This window comes from Mesoplodon bidens, assembly GCF_964165515.1.
Source record: "Mesoplodon bidens genome assembly, chromosome: 4".
Classification (NCBI taxonomy): Eukaryota; Metazoa; Chordata; class Mammalia; order Artiodactyla; family Ziphiidae; genus Mesoplodon; species Mesoplodon bidens.
This window is the reverse complement of record NC_138160.1, coordinates 59513426-59536777: the sequence shown is the minus strand read 5'-3', so window position 1 is coordinate 59536777 and position 23352 is coordinate 59513426. Positions and strand designations below refer to the sequence as shown.

Here is a 23352-nt window from a genome sequence, read left to right as displayed (position 1 = left end):
CCTCCTGATCAGCTGCTGTGATTGTGAAAATGTGCCAATTATATCACTTTCTTTTATTTTTTTTTTTCGGTATGCCGGCCTCTCACTGCTGTGGCCTCTCCCGTTGCGGAGCACAGGCTCCGGACACGCAGGCCCAGCGGCCATGGCTCACAGGCCCAGCCGCTCCGCGGCATGTGGATCCTCCTAGACCGGGGCACGAACCCGTGTCCCCTGCATCGGCAGGCGGACTCTCAACCACTGTGCCACCAGGGAAGCCCCAATTATATCACTTTCCATCCAAAGTGCTTCACCTAGATCTTAAAAGGCATTTCAAAAAACAAATGATCCCGTAGAAAATACAATGATGGAATTTTACTCTAGGGTCATAACAACTTTGAACCTATTTCTGCTTATCTAAGTTAATTTCTCCTCCAGGAGTCTGGAATTAGGTGTGATAAGTTAATGATGATACAAACAGAGTTGTTTTCAATAATTTAATTATTAGACTCATGCCCCCAAAATAAACTTGCACGAAATATTAAACATTACTCCTAAAGCAATTTGGACACAGTCACACACACATCAGGAAAGGAAAAAAAAATTCTCCCCAAAATGCCTGTATTTTGTTTCATTTGGAAAAATAACAACACAATTAGAGGTAAACAATCGTTTCTTCTGCTCCATCTCCAGTGTCCCCTTCTTGTCTGGTTACTCTCTGTAGATTTAGCTTTGCTTCTGCTATGAATGTTTGCAGCTGAGGGCCATGCGGATCTGAGTCCTGGGGGGCCGGGTATGCAGTCTGAGAGAGGTCCAAATCTGCAACAAACAGCACAGGTCACAGGAGAGTCAGCTTGAGACCTACAAGTCAGGTGAAACTATGAATCAGAGTCAGAGCCCTCGAAGATTGGGAAATGCTGTGGCCATAGAGCTAGCCACGGAGAGAATGACGGAGTCCAGTGAGAAAGGAATGAAATGGATATCTAATGATTTAATCAAAATCACTAAAATGGTTGGTTGGGTGTACAAACATCTCCTGTGGCTAAAAATAACCTTTACAAAATACTCCCAGCAAAACCGGCAAACAAAAACTTGTTACCATTTGTGGGCTGTTCAAACACTGCACCTGCTGAGAAGGGGGTGCCCAGTTATTTTTAAAAATGGGTTCAACGTCTTAGAAATACAGTTCTCTACTCCGGCTGTGTGCAATAAGCCATATTTGCATCTGCACAGCATCTTCCCTCAGAGTAACTCAAAGTCAAGAACTGATCGGGAAGACTCAAATAAGGTACCTGGGACTTTCCTGATATGGGGCGAGGGGAGGGGAGAAAGGAGACGAAGGGTGGAGACCCTCCAGCCTCACCATTATGCAAATCTGTTAACACCACCCAAATCACTTAGCAAAAGGAACCAGGTTCCTGGGGAAAGTCATTCTGGTAACAACTGACTGGGTGTGTCATTTTTCTGGTTACCTAGCAACAGCCGGGCACAGCCTATTTTCCCTTTTCTGATAACAGCTGCAGAGAAGTTTATAAACAACTTAACCTTACACCTAAAGCAACTAGAGAAAGAAAAACAAACAAGGCTGACAGACTGGAGAACAGTTCACCTCGGCCACCGACCACAGCGCTGCCTCCTAGCCCACAGAAGGTCCAGCCAGGGTGCAAGAAGCACTACAGGGAGAATGAACAATCATCCACTGAAAGAAGCAGTTGGGACGTGATTGCTGACAAATGTGACAAAGCCGGGCAGAACGGAAGTCCTTAATCCATGTAAGTTTCCTTCCTCTGGGGTAGGAAATATGCAGCAAAGAATCCAAAATACTGGTGATTCTAGGCATCTGGGAAGTCCCTTTCATGGTTTCAAGAAAAGACTTTTTCAAAAAGAGCCAAAGAACCAAATACATTTCAGAAAGAATTCTTTTACCTTAAACTGTAGGCTCCCGTTCAGGAAGATAGAGAAACAAGAGTAAACATGGTGGGAGGTTTTTCATTTGTGTGTGAGTATAAGGCAGGTAGAGAGAGAGATTTAATCAGAACTTTTTCAAATAAGAATAAAAATACAGGAGAAAAACATCTCCTGGACCCTAAAGTGAATCAATGGCCCACGTTGTAATCCCATATGGATTGATGTTGCGCTTGTGTGTCACCTGGAGGGGAACTCAATTTCCTTCTCCACATTCCTTCTTGGTTTCTACCTGAGCTACTTAGGCAAGGTCAGACAGTCTGTCTTTGAAATTAGAAACCATTCTGTGATTTCTGATTTTATTACTCCATTTCAACCCTGAAAGGACTCCAGCACAGCAATTGTATATTTCTCAAGATCAGCCACCTTCTTCCACACGCTCTACCCTAGAGAGTATGATCATCATATAGAACCCTAAACTGAAAAAAACATTTGTTAAAATAAACCCTCGTTGATTCAGAAAGCAGAATTCTTGGGGAGTAGAATGAATCATCCAACTTTATTTGTGATCAAAATGCCTGTAAATTACTGGAAATAAAAATAGAATACCTCTTTTTTTGTGGAGAAAAGAACCCTCTTGTACTGTTGGTGGGAATGTAAATTGATACAGCCACTATAGAGAACAGTATGGAGGCTCCTTAAAAGACTAAAAATAGAATTACCGTATGACCCAGCAATCCCACTACTGGGTATATATCCAGAGAAAACCATAATTCAAAAAGACACATGAACCCCAATGTTCATTGCAGCACTATTAGCAATAGCAATGTCATGGAAGCAACTAAATGCCCATCGACAGACGAATGGATAAAGAAGATACGGTACATACATACAATGGAATATTACTCAGCCATAAAAAGGAACGAAATTGGGTCATTTGTTGAGACATGGATGGATCTAGAGACTGTCATACAGAGTGAAGTAAGTCAGAAAGAGAAAAACAAATATCGTATATTAACGCATATATGTGGATCCTAGAAAAATGGTACAGATGAACCAGTTTGCAGGGCGGAAATTGAGACACAGATGTAGAGAACCAACGTATGGACACCAAGGGGGGAAAGTGGTGTGGGGGTGGTGGGGATGGTGGTGTGATGAATTGGGCGATGGGGATTGACATGTATACGCTAATACGTATAAAATGGATAACTAATAAGAACCTGCTGTATAAAAAAATAAAATTCAAAAATTCAAAAAAATAGAATACCTCATTTTTTAATAAGCAAAGAAATATTAACACAATCATAATTTGGTCAGATAAAAAACCAAATGCTCTTATGATGAAACAAAACTTCAAACGACAAAACCTTTTAATCTACTGATTCAACACAACTGTCCCTCTTAGTTGACATAAAAGAAATAATTTGATCCTTCCCATACCTCTGGAAACTCAAAAGAGTGAGCATTATTAACCTTAAAATAAGGACAAATAGGCTAAAACACATCAAAGCCTAGCTAAACCAAGTGGAGAAGTAGAATCTTGGTGCAGGTTTTTTTTTTTTTTTTTTCCTATTTAGCTGAACTTTTCTTCACAGCCTAAAACTTCTTCCTTCACAAGAAATTTCCTCAGTCTCACTGTAGGGTCTAAGTCAGTCTTCTCATGAAGTTTCTAAAAATGATAAGTATACAGATTTTGGCTGGTCCTATCCCCTTTGTCTTATGGGCAGGGGGCAGAAAACACCCAGGCCATGGGCTGTATGATGTGCTGATACCCAGAGACAGTTCCCCAAATCCCCCTAATTTTAGCCCTTCATTGTAGCCTTGAAGGGCTAAAAATGCATTTGTTGACATTTGCATTTATCATTTTCACACTTTGCTCACATGCTATTGGAATTTCAAACTACAAAGGAAGAGAATGTGGGATCTGGATGACATACAACCATAGGGATCGGCACCTGAAAAGCTGACATGAGCGGGAAGAAAAACTGGCCTTCCCTGCATCAGCTCACCATCATTATTATTCTTTTGAGCCAACTGGATAATTGGTTATTTGCAGGACCAGACTGGAAAGTCAAGGTGTAAAATGCAACCATGTGTCACGCTGAAAATGAATGAAGTGCCTCCCAAGCTGAGAAGTGAATGAAATCTTCTTTTAAACCACAAGATAAATGTAACCTTGGGCGAGTCACTTCTGCTCTCTGGGCTTCAGTTCACGAAGGATTGAACTGAAGTCATTGTTCAGGCCTCTTAAGCTTCTTATACTGTAGGAGAATGTTTACACCTGTGTTTTGGCTCAGTAAAGCACCAAATACTATTCTAGAAGTGCAACAAATGAATGCACTTTTCAACTGCTTTCTGCTCAAGGAATACAAATTTATTACCTTAAGTTGCATTTAAAATAATGTTTTAAGGGTAATTTCTGGATATATGCCCCACCTTTCTACTTTCAGTCTTCCCTACAACATATATTTGAGTTGAGCCTACACAGCCCTCAGAGCACAGGATTTGGAAAGCTACCTAATGAGTGGAAGATAAGGTCCACGGTCAAAATTTACACTTGATCTTCCCTTCTATGAACATCAAACCTAACAGTAATTTGTCATAAAGAAAGCGGTTGTCTATTGTTTTAAAATATTTAATTCATGTAGTCTTTGCCTTTTTCTGGATTTTCTGAATAGAAAAGCATTTTAAATCCTAATAATTTTTTTTTTTTTTTTTTTTTTTTTTTTTTTTTGCGGTACGCGGGCCTCTCACTGCTGTGGCCTCTCCTGTTGCGGAGCACCGGCTCCGGACGCGCAGGCTCAGCGGCCATGGCTCACGGGCCCAAGCGCTCTGCGGCATGTGGGATCTTCCCAGACCGGGGCACGAACCCGTGTCCCCTGCATCGGCAGGCGGACTCTCAACCACTGTGCCACCAGGGAAGCCCCTAAATCCTAATAATTTTTAAAGAAAAGCTTTGTTTCAATTTAAAAGCACCAGGATAACTTCCATCATAAACATTAACTGTCCAGGTCTGAATTTAACTCCACATTACCCAATGGCCAGGCAGCCAGCAGCCCAGTGCTACAAAAGCACGTTGAGTCAATGTTCGGATCATTGATGATGCGTGTCAGCCCTCTCCGTGTCTTATCCCAATCCATTCTCCCCAAGAAGACTCACAAAACAGAGCTTCATGTCTCTGGGTCTTGGCTCTGTTCTTGGTTATTTTAATAAAGTGTTCCAACTCATACTCTTTACTACTGTATCCCTTGTGCAAGTTCCTATAATCAAAATTCACACTTTCTTAGAATAACACCACCTCAAAAAAATTGTCATCCATATTCCAAGTCTGCAAAATAAGTTGTGTTCCCCCATTTAATGATCGATTCATGCTTATAGTGTGAAACATCTACAAAATTGTTTCCTGATGGCATTACTGGCAATCACTATTTTTTTCTCAGGAGCATTAATGCACAGCATTTTCCTTCTAATGGAAAACACTTATTGTACAAAACTCAAGGTGTCCTCAGAGCTAAGGAAAATTGGTCTCCCTCACTGCTTTTGCTCAACTGCATTTCCCATAGTGAGCCACAAACAGCATGTGAGCATCTGGCATAAAAACCAATCTGGATATCTGAAGCCAGTGATCTCAATGAGTGTTAAGATTCCCTTCATTACTCCTCACGTACCTATCCTGCACCTGAAATAAAATAACCAAAGTGTACTCTGGGGTTGTATATGTGTAAATGTATAATGTAAGAAAGCAAACTCATAATTTTTTAAGTTGTGACAGTTAGAGTTGGACTTTATTTTCTTACCAGTAATTAACATATTTGGAATAATCTATGTTGGTTATGTAGGTAACGCTGGTAAGAAACACAGCAATTGAAGCAAACAATACAATGAAGGTACAATTATGTTAACACAAGATGCATAAGATACGTCAATTGTCTCTGTGTGAACTTTGATTTGCTCTCACACTCTCCCACCCAGAAGGGTGCCCGTGTTACTGAGTCATGACCTTAACATCAGCAAGTCCCACGGGAGAACGGGGCAAGTGCCTCCAGCTTCCCCTCTTCTCTGAGATGCATTTCAAAGTGTGTTTCTCTAATCAGGATATTAATAGGTATTAATGATAAAAGAATACAGTGGTCAAGTAAGTTGATGAGACTCCGGGTTAATCAAGTTTCTTTACTGACAAATTCCTCAGAACTTTAATAGGCTCACTTGTATTATTAATCTCTGAAAGGGAAAAACTGTATGTGGCAGGTCCCAAACTCGGGGAGCTTTTTCTCACAGTGTACTTTTCAGTGTTGTGTTCTATGTAATATACTTTGGGGAATAGTGCACTAGAGAATAATAAATCTATTATAGACTAAGAAAGAAAGAGACAATAAATGACCAAGATGCCAGAATAAATCAGGGGTGGGAAGCTGGAAATAGGTGAGGTTTTCCAAATTCAGAGACTCTTAACTCTGTATATAACATCTATAGCAGACTTGGGCAATCATCATCAATGGCTGCTAAAAGCATTAGGAGAAGAGCTGATGGGGAACTTTATAATGGATGGACAACATCTGAACCCACGGGTCAATCTTAATATCACAAAGAGAGAAACAGACACCTCAAGCCTCCTGATGGGATGCAAGAGGAAATATACAACGTCTACAACATAGGAAACAGACAACTCCATCTATGAAGATTTTTTCATGTCAAAAAATAAAGCCTGCATCTAGTCAAATATCAAATATCTATTCCCAACTACCAGTTTACAGGAAATATAGAGACAGAAGACTACGTTAAGTGACACCACAGGGATGCAATCAGCAAAATCCAGAATGTAGAAAATTTTTCAGGAAATATATTTTTTTCAGGAAAAAAAATGTCTTTTCACCAAATAAGCAACCCAGTCTTTTCAACAAGTTGTAAGATTTTTTTAAAGGCAAGGGAACTTTAGATTAAAAGACTCGTGAGATATATAAACCAAATGCAATACCTGAAATTATTTGGATCCCAATTCAAACAAACCAAGGGAAAAAAAACTGAGACAATCAGAGAAATTCAAGTACTGAGAGTATGATTTTAAGTAAAAACTGTTAAAATTTTTAAGGTGTAATAACGATACCGTGGGGACTTCCCAGGCAGTCCAGTGGTTAAGACCTTGCCTTCCAATGCAGGGGGTGCGGGTTTGATCCCTGGTCAGAAAGCGAAGATTCTACATGCCTCATGGCCAAAAAAACCAAAACATAACACAGTAGCAATGTTGTAGCAAATTCAATAAAGACTTTAAAAATGGTCCACATTAAAAAAAAATGATACCGTGGTGATGTTTAAAAAAAGAGAAAGAGTCCATATCTTTTAGAGAAAGATACTGAACTATTGAATATTTTGGGATGAAATGATAGGATATCCTGGATTTGCTTTAAGATAACCTAACATGAGAGGACAAAAGAAAAGGGCATCGATGAACCAGGATTAGCTGTGTCGGTAATCGTTAATTCATTAAGTGATTCTATTTTTGTGCATGTTCCATGATAAGTTTTTTTAAAGTCCATACTCTTTCATATACTTGGACTATAAAATTATAAAGGGCTCTCTGTTATTCCAATAGCATAGCTTCTATATATCTGATATAAACAGAATACTGTGGCAATAAACTAGACAGATGTCTCTTCTGGATGTGAAATATGTATAGATCAGTTTTTGTTTTTTGGGTTTTTTGGGGGGGTTAGGCGGGCCTTTCACTGTTGTGGCCTCTCCCGTTGCGGAGCACAGGTTCCGGACGCGCAGGCTCAGTGGCCATGGCTCACGGGCCCAGCCGCTCCGTGGCATGTGGGATCTTCCCGGACCGGGGCACGAACCTGTATCCCCTGCATCGGCAGGCGGACTCTCAACCACTGCGCCACCAGGGAAGCCCTGTATAGATCAGTTTTAATACAACTGTATGACAAGTCATTGGCAAGTGCTGTGTAGGGAGTTATATCTATTTAGAAAGATACACAATTTCTATTAACCTATTCCAGAAAATAGATGAGGTTCATTTGAGTTTATAGCTCCCCATAAAAATGATACAGATTCAGGTATGGTCTTTGCTCTTGCCTGGAAAATCTAACATCTCCTCAGTGAAATATAATTCAGAAAAGATCTCTTTTTTTTTTTTTTGCGGTACGTGGGCCTCTCACTGTTGTGGCCTCTCCCGTTGCGGAGCACAGGCTCCGGACGCGCAGGCTCAGTGGCTATGGCTCACGGGCCCAGCCGCTCCGTGGCATGTGGGATCTTCCCGGACCGGGGCACGAACCCGCGTCCCCTGCATCGGCAGGCGGACTCTCAACCACTGCGCCACCAGGGAAGCCCTAGAAAAATCTCATTTTATACCCTGAGTCCATTTGTGAATTGATAATGTTCTTTTAGAATTTGGATTCCTATTCTTTAGTCTTCTGAGTTTACTTAAAACTAAAAAGTAACATTTTTAAAGAAATAGGAACTAAAAGATGTACATCTAGTCCAACAATATCTGAGTAAATTTCAGTTCCTAACAATAGTAGGTGTCAATTATATAATGTCAAATGAATTACTGAATACCTTATTCAAAAACTCTACCTACTGTAATTAGAGTTGTGGGAATCACCAATTTGGAAATCTTACGTTTAGAAAGTACCTTACAATTTCATTTATTCTAATCCTTGTCTTCTCAGTAGGAATGAAGCTGAAAATGTAGTCAAGATAGAACTGCATAATAGGGCTTCTCTCTTTAAGCCACTAACATTATTTGACCTTGAGTCAAGCATTCAATCCAAACCTCACACCAATCCACAATGGTAGGTACACTATGGAATATGAAAAGGAGAGCTTAAAACAAACCTAACCTGAAAATGGAACACAACTCAGGAACACAAGAAGCTGAAGAAAACATCCAAAAACCATAATTAACATCTTCAAAAAATTTTAAAAAGATATTTCGGCCACCAAACAAGATTCTATAAAATAGGAACTATAAGAGAACAAGGAAAAATCTCTTAGAAATTAAAAATATGCTGGCTGAATTTTTTTTTTTTTCGGTACACGGGCCTCTCACTGCTGTGGCCTCTCCCGTTGCGGAGCACAGGCTCTGGACACGCAGGCCCAGCGGCCATGGCTCACGGGCCCAGCTGCTCCACAGCATGTGGGATCTTCCGGGACTGGGGCACGAACCCGTGTCCCCTGCATCGGCAGGTGGACTCTCAACCATGCGCCACCAGGGAAGCCCAGGGACAGCTTTTTAAGATTGTGCTGAATTAAACAATATGTAGGTCTCCAGCTACAAGGACAGGGCAGTATTTTCCTGCCTGAAAATGGCATTGAATTCCTCTTAAAGCTGTAGAGACCAGGGACTCCTAAGTACCATAGCAATAAAATTGGAAACTGCCTTCTGCATGACCCTACCCACACTGAAAGAGTTATGCCTCTCACTTTGCTGAAAGAAGAACTGAATTCATTTCTCTGCCAGGTGAATAATGCAGGAAATCAACCTAGGAATTTTAATGCTACATTTACTTCTTACTGGTTCAGTAGAGGGAAAAGCAGATGTTAAAATTCTTAAGCATACCAGATCCAGTGTTTTGCTTTAAACCAGAAGAAGGCAAGCAATTAGATCAAACACACCCAAGCTAATTAGTTCTACCTACTTCTTAATAATTATGTTATTACCAGACTTTTTAAAAAAGGCACCCAATTCTTTAAAGGTATATAAATGAGTGTTTTTTTCTCTTGATCAACTACAAAATTATGAGATGTCAAAGAACTTACATGCCTTTTTCTGTTCTGAGAAATTGGTATTTACAGTTTTCAGAGCAACATAAAATTTTTTCTTTTTAAAAACGAGAATCACTTTGTAATTCTTATCTGTTTGAAATAACATTTGCTGAGAAACCAAACCCTGAAATATCTTTTCCAACTGCAGCTTTGAATTTATGTCACTCAAAAATGATTAAAATTTTAAAAGTACAACATAATATATAGAAAATGTTTTCAATGTAAATTTTCACACTCAGCATTCTTTTCATATTTATGTTTGCAATCAGAGCAGAGATGACTATATTACATTTCTGGAAATTAAACTTAAATACTTTTAGAAATTGTACCATTAGAGAAGTAGGCAGTTTGCAGAACAGAGGCAAAATTAGGACTTTATTAAAACAGGAATCAAATGAGAACATATATACTAAGATTAATTACTTTACTCCTTGGAGCCATCTCTTCCTATAGGAGATGATTTTACATTGTCTTATGCATACAAATGTCATGTGGAGCTACTCTAGATGTTAATATTTGTGTTTCCTGACTTGTGACCTATGACTAACACTGGAGCCTAAGAAACGAATTTCCCTTTTATTATCTACCAGGTGACACAAATTCCCAAGTTTACACTACATCCTCCTCCTTTTAGACAGATCTCTTTCTTCTGTAAACAACTCTTTTTAAGAAGGAGCCATAGCATTACCATACAATTTAACTTCTCTTTAGTGGAATCAGCCACCAAGAGCAAAGAGCAAGTAGCCTCAGTGACTTAGTGACCAATGGCCCCAGCGCCTTCCAGACCAATAAGGGCCACTAAGCACACTGCCCTCTGATAGCCTGTTACCTCACAGAGTAGGAAGATGCAGACACAGATAACTATAAAAGAGGCTAATGAACACTGTCCACAGGCGGACACCACTTCAGAGATCTTCCAAAGAGAGCACTTTTAGATGTGGTAGCCAGGACAGCCTTCAGAGCAAAGACAGAACTGGAATCGAGCCTGGCTGACCAGAATGTCAACAGGAAGAGGTGGCCTCAGGTGGAGGTATTTTAGGTAAAGCTCACCCCTACTGCAAAGGGGAGGAAATGCTGGATGACATAAGAAAAGAGAGCTGTTGGGTCTGGTGGAATTATGAGTTTAGTGCAGATAAATCAAAGGGGTGGGGCTGTGTTGGAAGAGTAGGTTGTGGAGGGTTTTGAATGGGAATGCTGGGACTTTTAACTTTAGGAGGTAAGTTTTGCAGCTGCTGGTGATCAGGACCCTTCTATGGTCCCATGTCTATCTACATACCTGGCTTCACCTGCACATGTAGGTCCAGGGCAGGGTCAGAAGGGAACTGTTATTCCCCATTTTTCATCTGCTTGGAATAAGCCCACATTTAGCCAGTCAAGTTTCCATCCCTTTAATGGACAAAGCATTATGTATTTTTTCAGTTAGTAGAGGGTGTGTCAGAAGGAAAACTGTTTTGAGCTTCTTGTCCATTCACTCTTCAATCAACACTGAGTGCCTAGGATGTGCCCTGCACTGGGTCGGACACCAGGGAAACCGAGTTGAACAAGACTTTGTCTCAGCACCCAGGAAGTTTATAGCCCATACAATCACTTCAAAAACTGTTCCAGTTTCTTAAAAGCTAAATAGGCACCAATTCTAGGATGAATTCTACTCCTAGGTATTTATCCAAGAAAAATGAAAACATAATTCACAAAAAGCCTTGTACAGACTGTTTATAGCAGTTTTATTTATAAGAGCCAAAAACTAGAAATAAGCCAGGTATCTATCCACAGAAGACTGGATAATTGTGGTAAATTCATCTAAGCAAGATTCCTTAGTAATAAAAGGGAACCAATTGCAGATTCATGCAACAGCATGGGTGCATCTCAAAAACAGTATGTTGAGCGAAAAAACCCTGGATACATAAAGGTAGATAGTATTTGATTCCACGTCATTCTAGAATAAGCAAAATTAACCTGTGGTTGATGGAAAGCAGATGAGTAGCTGCTTCTGGGAGTGAAGGTTGGTTCGTAAGAGGTATAAGGGAGCTTTCTAGAGTGATGGCAGTATTCTGTGCCTTGAAATTCTTTCCACAAAAATGATTGAATAATAGAGTTAATATCTGAGCATTCAATGTATGTAAATATCTCAAACAAATGATATATAGCAACTTAAGAGTCCAGAGGGAAAACAAGTGACAAAATATGGTGGAAAGTAACACAAGGATTTACTGGACACTACAGAATCATAAGGAAAGCTCCTAACCCAGATTGGGAGGGTCTGGATAGGCATTTGGAGGAAAGTGACCCTGGAGCTGGGGTCTTGAAAGATGAACAAGAGTTTACCAGGTTGAGAATAAAGGGTGGAGGAGAGGATATTCCTGAAAGAGGAAATAGATGTACAAAAGGGGCAGGGGTGGCTGGCCTTTCACATAAATGGAAGAACTTCCTATGGCTGGACCACAGGGAGAGAAAGGACAGAGCAGCATGAGATGAGGCTGAGAGATCAGAGGTCAGATCAGGCCTCCAGGCCCAAGCACATAACCTCCTGCGCTTCATCAGCAATGACTAATTTCAGCACACGGTGCATCTGAATAAGCCCAAGGAAGGTGACCCAAAAAAGCCCTAAGAGGACTGGACACAAATCCTTATCCACAGGCCCAAATGCTGGCCTAGGGGCTAAACAAAACTCTATCTAAAATTCATTGTGTTGTATTTGGTATTCAGAAGACAACCCACGTGGTAAATCACGTTGGCATATGTCGTTTGGATTTCAATTGTTCCTACAGGAGAAAGGATGTATTTGAAGGGTGTGCCATGCACAATGAGTTTATTTCAACACCCACTTACATCACTGGTTTTCTTCTTAGTATACTTTAAGGAATAGTAGCCCTGCAAGGTTCTGGGCTGGAGAAGAGGATGTTGCGGTTAAATAGGTTTGGGAAGTGCCATTTTTGGAGAGTCACAGTACACATGAGCACAATGAAAGTTTTGAAGAAGTTGTGTAGTCGCCAAACCACCATTTCCCAGTACCATCTGATTATGGGAACCTTCTATCATGTACTGTGGAATGTTTTTTGAGAAGTGTCTATTTAGATAATACTCCAATGAGATATAATATGTCCTTCAGGTCCCCAGAGCAACTATTTTGGAAGCGGCCCAGTGGATGAAGCAACTGAATGTTCTTCCTAATGCTCTAAACACAAGGTATAACAGTAACAGTGACAATAACTGTGTCTACTAAGTGCTTCCAAAGTTCTCAGAATTGTACGTTTCGTCTTATAAAACCCTCATACCACCTACAAAGTAGATACTGTCAGAAGTCCAATTTTACAGATGAGGAAACTGACACACACCAAGTTTAAGCACTTGCTTAAGTTTTCACAGGTGGTAAATCTGAACCCAGGCCTTCTATCTTCACCACTATGCCACTCAGCCACCTCCACTGTTCAATATTGATCAGTTTATTCCTTCATGCATTCATTTGTTAATCTATTCATTGATTCATTCATTCAAATCCCTCATGTAAAAGTGAAGTACCAGAAAATACACCTAAAGTTCATTACATTGGAAAAAGCATCGTTTTAGTCTATGTTTGCTGAAACTTGGTTTAAGAGGTGGGAGAAGATGGATTCTTTATCTTTTTATCTTTGAATGACAGGGAAATATCACATCACCTACCTTCTTCACATGAACATATGTCTCGTCTTGATCATTCTGGTCAAAAATGATATTGCTAGGCAGGCTTCCGCCCTAGTGTTTTTTCTGGGTCCTTGTTGAATTAGTCATTTAATCAAGCCCTTCATGAAACACATTTTATGAAATTTTCTTGAACCATACATCCTCAAAGTTAGCCAATAGTCTAAAAAGATAAAATAACCATCTCTAAAAAAAATACCCACCATATCTATATATTGCCTATATCTCTTATCTGAAGAGGAAATATTTTAATATGAAGATGAAATATTTTAACTCACTGGCAGCAGCATTTGCAAAAATGCTTCCATATTCCTATCAGAAGCAATGATAATTTCTTTGAGTAGGATAATATTTTTTTTTTTTTTTTTTTTTTTGCGGTACACGGGCCTCTCACTGTTGTGGCCTCTCCCGTTGCGGAGCACAGGCTCCAGACACGCAGGCTCAGCGGCCATGGCTCACGGGCCCAGCCACTCCGCGGCATGTGGGATCTTCCCGGACCGGGGCACGAACCCGTGTCCCCTGCATCGGCAGGCGGACTCTCAACCACTGTGCCACCAGGGAAGCCCAGAGTAGGATAATTTTAATGTGATTTTTCCCAGTACTTTGCTCACACAGTTAAGATTTAAGCTTTTCCCCGCTACGCCCATTAAGGTAATCACCTCATACCCAGCTCAGAGCAGAGGTAGCTCATAAAAGACAAATGTGGTATCTGATCTTTCACGATGCTTTACCTCAGGTTGCTTGTTCAGCATAAAATAACTAAAATTAAAAAAAAAATCTTTGCAGATAGTTGAGTGAAGTACCCTAAAAGGCAGCTAAGCACACCCTCCCCCTTGCAATACTGCTGCATTCTCCTTTCAAGGGGGATGGGATTCCAGTCCGCAGTCCTCGGGGACACATCAGTGTGTGACTGTACATCCTCACACTGGAGCCCAAATGCAAAATAGCGCCTCATGACTATGCTGACTAACACACCATCACATTTTGGCCCAAACCTTCCTTTTGTTTTCTCCTTCCAAGCTATGTGCCAGTGAAAAGTAGTTTGCACATGCAAAACTTTGTGGGTGCATTTTAGAGCTCATGCTGAACAGAAGCATCAAGTGTCTAAAAATACAGGATGAGCTCTACTTTGTGTATAATCTATCATGCCAATCTGGATACATTAACAAGTAATCAAAAATAGATTAACTATTTTTGGTAGGAATAAATTCATCAAGAGTCAGAAGTTTAATCTACTCATTGGAAGTAACGCAGCTTTAAAAGCCTTTAGTTTCTTAAAAGAAGGTTCCATTTTAATCAGATGGAATATATATTAAGAATTATACATTCCATATTCTTGTTATATAATAACATCCTCAAAACAGAGCCATATGGAAACAAGTCAAGGAAACACAACCTACATTTATCCAAAAGTTTAGGCTTACGTAATTTTAAGAATATTTAATAGCTCCATATTTACTACACTAAAATAATAAGAAAAAAAAACCCAGCATAGCTAAACAGTTAACTGCAAGGGTGTGTCTGAAATGAGAAGAATACAAGCCTAAGATCCTAAACACAGATTCTAGAAGCTTTTGGCAAAGCCAAGTATGTGAAGTCTCTTTCTCCTTGACTCCTAATATCTCACCATCCCATCTTCCGCCATCTGCCTCTAGCAAATGTCAGTGGATTCCCAGGATGGAAGCATGTTTCCTTTCTGATTCATTCCTAAAAGACTCCCCAAAATATGGCCTACTGCAATTGAGCATGACTGCCCTGAATTCATGGTAAATAACCAAAGCCATAGTCTTCTTTCAGCCATCCAGAAGAATCAAGAATCCCTCCCATCTAAAGGACTGGTGTCTAGGGCTTCCCTGGTGGCTTCCCTGGTGGCAGTGGTTGAGAGTCTGCCTGCTAATGCAGGGGACACGGGTTCGAGCCCTGGTCTGGGAGGATCCCACATGCCGCGGAGCAGTTAGGCCCGTGAGCCACGGCTACTGAGCCTGCGCGTCTGGAGCCTGTGCTCCTGCAACAAGAGAGGCCGCGATAGTGAGAGGCCTGCGTACCGCGGTGAAGAGTGGCCCCCACTTGCCACAACTAGAGAAAGCCCTCGCACAGAAACGAAGACCCAACACAGCAAAAATAAATAAATTAATTAATAAACTCCTACCAACAACATCTTCTTAAAAAAAAATAAAAATAAAGGACTGGTGTCTAAATTGAACACTTACAGACTCCTATACTGACAGCCCAAACCATCTTTGAGAAATAGGAACTTCAAAATTCAGAATCTACAAGAAAGTACTGAGGCTTCTGAGAACATGTTAGAAAACAGAGCGTTAAAAATCACCTCCTGATTTGGGGTTTTGCATGGAGAGGGCTCTGAGCACGCGATTCCTGTTTTTTGTTGCTGGCATATTTATGAGACTCTTAGAACACAAGGTCCTTATTGCAATGTTATAACATTCTGTGTGATTAATTGATTGCAAGTCACTGCACAGGGTGCCAAGATCGCTGGTAGGAAGCAGGTTATTAAATAAAATTTAAACTCCGCCAATGTTTTGCTTGTAAATGCTTCTTCCAAAGCTTTACAGCAGCACCAGTCCTTACAAAATGACCTCAATTCACCTGAGAAGTAGAGTCTCCTGTATTTTTGGTGGATGATCCAAATATTCTATATTTAATCCAAACATCCAGCATGTTATGTTTTAGGAAGAAAAACCTGTAGTGTAATGAAATTTGCACAAAGAGGGCTATGGAAAAGAGTCGCCATGAAAATAATTAAATTCTGCACAGTTGTACTGTGAAATTGTTCAGCAAAAGGCTCAGGGTCCTATCCTGCAGAACTGGGAACCTCTGTAAGACCACATTTTTCCTTAGGTAAACCTTCAAACCAAGGATTAACATTTCAAATTAAATTGAATTAATATCTTACCTAGAAAGAGAATGGATACCCTGGCCCCTTCTCCAAGCAAACTCCACAGTGATTTATCATGGCAAATTAGCATCTCCACAGATCAAAACCCAGGCCCTGGCTTATTTATTATCTGGCTCGAAGTCTGAGCAGAAAAACAGGACAAGACGTTGGCCCCTCAGCCAGCTGTTTCTGGGACCTGACCAGCTGAGGACACATAGGTGCCTTTCAGTCAGTCTGTCTGGGGTACAGCAAAGGGATATATTTCTTAAGATGCCACCACATTTGATTTTAAGATTGCTATGATAAATATATGATCTTTCAGGCAACACTTTAAGGCTGACAAGTAGAAGGTGGTGCCGGGGAAACTGGTTCACATTCTAAGAGTGTACTTAACGAAACAAATACTAATTGTTTTGCCTGGGGAGATACATTGGACTGTTAAATAGGATTTAGCAGAAGAAAAAGGGTTTAAGAAAGTGTTTCACTGATGTTGAGCTAGCTGCCCATGTTTAATTTACTGGTGTTCAAGCTACTTTATGGTTAAAAAAGAAATACCCCAGTGAACAGATAGGCTGACTAATTGTTGTTCATATAACAATTAAATGCTAAGTTGTTTATGTGACATCTTCCTAAAAGGACAGCAATGAATTCATTTCTACTTGTTTAGAATAAATTAAGGCATTTTATGGAGAATATGTTTTAACTGTTTGAGCTTTCATTTGCTACACATGGCCCTGTGGGGCTATATGTACAATATTCTAAAGGGAAAAATAACTCATATAAGAAGATGCCCTCTAGAGTTGAACAAAGAGTACCTATATCAAACTGATAAATGTGTATACATCTGAAATCAAATTTATTTCAACATTAATGAGGAAGAAAAGTTGGCAACTGTTAAAGTCTGCTACCTAGAATCCAGAAAGGTATTTATGGCAAGCAATTTTATGGTTACCCTGACATTTCAGGAATGCTACCTCACATATACCCATCTTACAAAAGTTTTCAAACTCACTCAATCCAGGTAGCTAGCCTGAAGCACTTGCCTAGTCCACCTGTATTAACCCCCATCACACCCCACACGTCTACTGGCTTTCCTCAACCTGTTTCAATGCCTCAGTCAAGTCAAGCTGTGTGACTCAAGCTCATAGTTGCTTTCATTTCTGCTAAAGAGTGTGGACCTTGACTCCTTCATTCATGTCACAAATTTTTATCAAATGTTCATTAGATGCCAAACACTGTGCACTGTGCTTTGTTAATTGTGATAGAGCAATGAACAAAGGAGATACATGGAGCGCCCCACTCTCTTGAAGCTTATTCTACAGTGGGACAGGCAGACCTTACATAAATGATTATACATGTCATTAATTCAAATTATGAGAAGTGCTAACAAGGGGTGTTTCCTGGTGATTCTGAGCCTTGATTTTTATCAGTCTATCCAGGACTAACAAGGACAAATAAATTCAGGATAACTGAACCCAAAAAGAGATTAAGGTCATAAACCAGAACACAATTTTTAAATTTAAAGTGAGAAATGGTTTAAACCAAAATACTCCTGTTGGGTGTTCTCAGCATTTTCTTTCTGGTAGGAAAGCCTATTCAGGGAACTCAAGTATTATTAGAAGTTTTCCTGGGGATATACTGATATAATGCAACCATTTATATAATGCAACCCATGAGGGTTGGATGTTCTGTAGATATGGAAGTTCTACATCCCAAGTTGAGATGTTCAGTCTTGCTGCCAAAATATCTCTTACATTTGGTTCTGAAAACATGGTTGACTGATGTAACTTCTTCTCTTCAGAGAGGAACAAAGGGAAGTAAAATGCTGTGACTTTTTCCCTAAGACAGTTCTGGTGATATACTAACAAACACCTCCTCCTAGACCAATATGGAAAAGTAGTTAACCCTTTATATTCTAATATATTTCCATTCTGAGTAAAAAAATTCCCCAATTTACATATTTTAAAAAAAATCACATTTGAAACTATTGGCTTCCTACTGACATTTAGGAGACACTTTCATTTCTATCAGCAGGCCACCTCTGAATCACAATTACAATGAATTCTTTCTACCAGGTAGGGATGAAGCTGAAGTTCACCGGATCCCAGAACATGCTTGGCAATTTTTTTTTTTAAAGTTCTGCTAACACTTCCTTCTCTTTTGTACAGATGAGGAATTAAGGCTTAGGAATCACGCAGCAGCCATAGGAGCCCGAGTTAGCATTTGAACTGAGGTTCTCTAACATCAAGCCCAGCACTCCAGGCTGGCAGTGCAGGGGAAGATAACAGGATGACTGCTTCAGAATCACTTAAAGAGTATGGGATTGCATATACTCTTTAAGTGATTCTGAAGCAGTCATCCTGTTATCTTCCCCTGCACTGCCAGCCTGGAGTGCTGGGCTTGATGTTAGAGAACCTCAGTTCAAATGCTAACTCGGGCTCCTATGGCTGCTGCGTGATTCCTAAGCCTTAATTCCTCATCTGTACAAAAGAGAAGGAAGTGTTAGCAGAACTTTAAAAAAAACCCCATAATTCCAAAAGAGACATGTACCAAAATGTTCATTGCAGCTCTATTCACAATAGCCCGGAGCTGGAAACAACCTAAGTGTCCATCATCGGATGAATGGATAAAGAAGATGTGGCACATATATACAATGGAATATTACTCAGCCATAAAAAGAAACGAAACTGAGCTATTTGTAATGAGGTGGATAGACCTAGAGTCTGTCATACAGAGTGAAGTAAGTCAGAAAGAGAAAGACAAATACCGTATGCTAACACATATATACGGAATTAAAAAAAAAATGTCATGAAGAACCTAGGGGTAAAACGGGAATAAAGACACAGACCTACTTGAGAATGGACTTGAGGATATGGGGAGGGGGAAGGGTAAGCTGTGACAAAGCGAAGGAGAGGCGTGGACATATATACACTACCAAGCGTGGGGTGGATAGATAGTGGGAAGCAGCCGCAGAGCACAGGGAGGTCAGCTCGGTGCTTTGTGACCGCCTGGAGGGGTGGGATGGGGAGGGTGGGAGGGAGGGAGATGCATGAGGGAAGGGATGTGGGAGCAGATGTGTATGTATGACTGATTCACTTTGTTGTAGAGCAGAAACTAAAAAAAAAAAAAAAAAAAAAAGAATCACTTAAAGAAAATGTCAGATACACAAATTTGCAGGCCCAGCCAAGTCCTACCGAATCAGAATCTCTGCACAGAGGAATTCATATTTCTATTGCCTGCTCCCAGAAACCATGGTACACAGCCAGCTACAGTAACCACGGTTCTGGTAGCCAATCCCACCCACGGCATCTCACTTCTCATGAGCCTCACAGTTAGAGGGTGGCCCTCTGTAACACCATCACAGGATTTTGGGAGCTGGAGTTGGGGGGCAAAGTCTCTCTGGGTTTTAATACACTGGCCTTAACTCCATCCAGTACACTCAACTCCATTTTTCTAAATTCATCTTTTCACAGAGACTGAATGAATAAAAAGAAAAGTTGTCTTCTTTGAAAAACAGAGACAGCAACCACCATCTCACAGGATGTTGTTGTAAAGGGCAAATGAGACCATGAATTCAAAATGTGCTTTCGAATGGCATGAAGTGCCATATAATATTACATTAATTCACCCAAACGTGAACTAACTGGGATGGAATTTCCAAGCCAAGAGGAATATAAACTTCTCAATTTAAGTGAAAAAGAAAGTACAAGTTAGACCATCTATTTTTACAAATAAAATTTTACTGGAACACAGCTAATCTCATTTTTTTTTAACACCTTGATTGGAGTATAATTGCTTTACAGTGGTGTGTTAGTTTCTTAATGTACTGTCTATGGCTGATTTAGAGCTATAATGGCAGAGTTGACTATATGCAACAAAGACCGACGGCCTGAGAAGACTCAAGTCTTCACTGTGTGGTCCTTTAAGGAAAAGTCTGCCACCCCCTCTGAACCAGATGGTCATATTTTTCTTAGGCAAACATAAAACATCAGTCCTTAGCTGAACACCCCACATTTTAGGCAAGTCCTAAAAATTGAATTTTCACGGTTGGATGGACATGGGGGTGAGAGAGGAGACAGTCCCCAGATTCTGATTTGTGGAAGGCATGATGTTTTCTTTGCCCACTTTGGATCATTGTCCCAGGAGTCATTGAGACTGACAGGAGCACGCCTTATCCTTCAGGTATGTTTGGTACCTAAATGGTTACAAACTTTCCTTGCAAAGCCAACCCTTAATCACTTTGAGAGTAAAGCCGCACTGTACTAGAGAGTTCAAATATGTAACCCACACACCACATACATGTGTATGTACATGTATGTATATATGTACTTGTATGTAGGGTGGGTTTTTTTTTTCCAGGATTTAAGCTAAGGATGACCCAAGGTCAGGCCTAACCCCCTGGAATCCTTCATACTGAGTAGGTTCCCACTTTAGCAGCTTGTTCAAACCAAATTGGAAGCTCAGCGGGGATGAACAGCCAGCCACACGGCTGGCTGGCTGCCTCTGAATCCACCCACCTGCTGGTTTTGCTCTCCTGCTGTGTACTGGGCTCTCTATTCACTAAGGCGGGATGGCCCTGGCCCAGCTGGCTCACATAGCAAACCTGCCCCCAGAGAACTATGCAGTCAGGAAGTTGGCAGTCAGCACCCCTGGCTCACCAGGCTCTACAAGCAAATGGCATGTTTCCCTTTCCTGGTACAAAATCTGCAAAATCATCTATACTTGTCAGTGAGAAAAATTAAAATTAAGTCTTTGAGCCCAATTATTTATGCTCTTGTCATAACGCAGATGACCGAGAGCAAGTAGTATTATGATTTCCTTTAAAATGTTAACCAAAGTGATAGCCAAGATTCTAGAAGAAAAGATAAAGAGCTGATCAATGATTTCCCAATTTTGACTCCTACAAACTCCCATAGATATATCTGGATAATAACTTGATGTCATATGAATATTCTCAACCCTTCAGCTTTGGTTTTATTTAAGCAATCCAAAATAAAGGCATCTAATATTCCCTCCCAATCAGAGAGAGAGTTCAAAATTCCCAAGGCTCTTTAATTATGGTCTAGGTTTGGGAAAATGTCCTAATGAATATATAAACATTTTTCTGCCCTAATTTCTGTATTGACACAGGTTTGATAACAGATACCTATATCTACAAATATAAAGAATATAGATATTTATCACAATTTTACTGTTACGCATTTTTTTAAACAAAGTTTAGTTCACTTCCCTAACCAAGTTAAAAAAAAAAGCTTAGATTGTTAAATTATAGTTCAAGCTTGGTACATTTTTTAAAAAATTAAAGCTTTCATGGCACCTAAAAATAGCAAAGAGAAAATAACAATTTTATCCTGTGTTAAAGGCTGAATTGTGTCTCCCCCGAATTCATATATTATAAAGTCCTAACCCCCATTACCTCAAAATATATTCGAATATAGAGCCTTCAAAGAAGTAATTAAGTGAGGTCATTAAGGTGGGTCCTAATCCAATACGGCTGATGTCTTTTAAGAAGATGAAATTAGGACACAGATTTGCACAGAGGGAAGACCATGTGAAGACAGGGAGAAGACAACCCTCTATAAGCCAAGAAGAGAGGCCTCAGAAAAAGCAACCCTGCCAACACCTTGATCTTTGACTTCCAGCCCCCAGAACTTTATTATGGCAGCTCTAGCAAACTTATACATCCACCTTTTCAAATACTTCTTTGTCACTGAAGTTTATATTATCTAATGCCAGCTTCAGTTTTATGGGAAATTGCCTGTAGGTCTTTAGCAAAGCTTCCTTCCACACAGATTACACAAATAAGGTACCCATTTCTGAATTACAGAATATTTTTAAAACATTAGAAATTATCACATACTCACTTCTTAAAGACTATTACTTAAATACTAACTACAGCATAGCCTTTTATTTGGAAATTTTCTATCCTATTTCCATATGTAAAAAACATGTCATTGAAAATTTAACGCAGCTGTCTGTATTTAAAAAAATATAACAACATTGCCAAGATGAAGTATTCTGAATACAATGCTTTGAATTTGAAAATATTTTGATGGGCACCAAATTCTAACAAGCAGCAAAGCGAAAAACTCTTCTGGAATCCAAACTTGATAAAGTTATTCTTTTTCCAATGTCAACTACGTGACTAAGGCATGAAATTTGGTTCTCGATTTAAATTTTATCATATGCATTATGGCAAAACTATGATGCTTTAACTACATTGAAAAGGAACTTTTTAGGTAACCTGCAAATATTGAGGTACAGATAAAAATATAACTGAAAAGGGAGACTAAGAAGATTTCAGATTAATTACCATAACAGAAAGTATTTTCTCTGTTGATTAATGAAAAAAAAGGCAAATATAAACTAAAAGAGATATTGAGTAAATAGTCCTAGAATTCTAAAGCTAGGAGAGAAAAAAAAGGCACAGAAAGAATGTTTTTTGTTGGTTTTGCCTTTAAGAAGACTAATACAGTTGAGCATTTCATGGGGCCAATTACATAGCAATTGTCCTACGGGGACTATATTGTTTAAAGAAATTCAAATTTTCTGTAGCCTTGGCTAGTATCCCTCAGAGGAGTGCAGATTAAGTTCCTAAACCAACCATCTCTTCCACTATAAATAAAATCAAATACCGATTTGGATCTAATGTTCAAACATCAAGAATTTTGTTCATGAGACAACTTCCAAAACTGGAAAGTAAAGTTCTTTATAAAGTATTACCTTAAAAAATATTTACAAGTAACACAGGGGTATTGTTAGGCAACACTAGAGAAACAAATGATCCTTAACAAAATGTGTCTTATGGGAAAAAAGTGAAGCTAAAGGGTATTTATATCTGAAGATCCTCAGAGCTCATGCAAGCACTGGCCACCACAGCCCAAATGATTGAGAAATATTTTCTAAATGGTAATATTAAAAAAAGAAGGAAGGGACGAAAACAACAACAAAGAACTGGGCCTTCATCCTGAACATCCTGCCAGATATTACAATAGGATTTATTCTGGTTCTACTCCAACTTCTTTTAAAAGGACAATTCAAAACAGCATTCTAGAAATTAACAACGTGCAGTGTAATGGTTCAGAGCATGGGCTCTGGAACCAGTCTTCCCAGTTCCTCTCTGGCTCTGC

General features: G+C 39.8%; 1 protein-coding gene across 8 annotated transcripts in view; it reads right to left on the bottom strand.

The window, feature by feature from the left end:
* Positions 1–459: 459 nt before the first annotated feature.
* ARHGEF28 (Rho guanine nucleotide exchange factor 28) overlaps positions 460–23352 on the bottom strand; it is a 314507-nt gene continuing 291614 nt past the window's right edge. For all 8 annotated transcript variants that reach the window (XM_081232412.1, XM_081232406.1, XM_081232410.1 and 5 more), the window contains one exon: positions 460–795. In XM_081232412.1, the coding sequence (XP_081088538.1) occupies positions 632–795 (164 nt within the window). In that variant the 3' untranslated portion in view covers positions 460–631. The remainder of the gene's footprint in view (positions 796–23352) is intronic.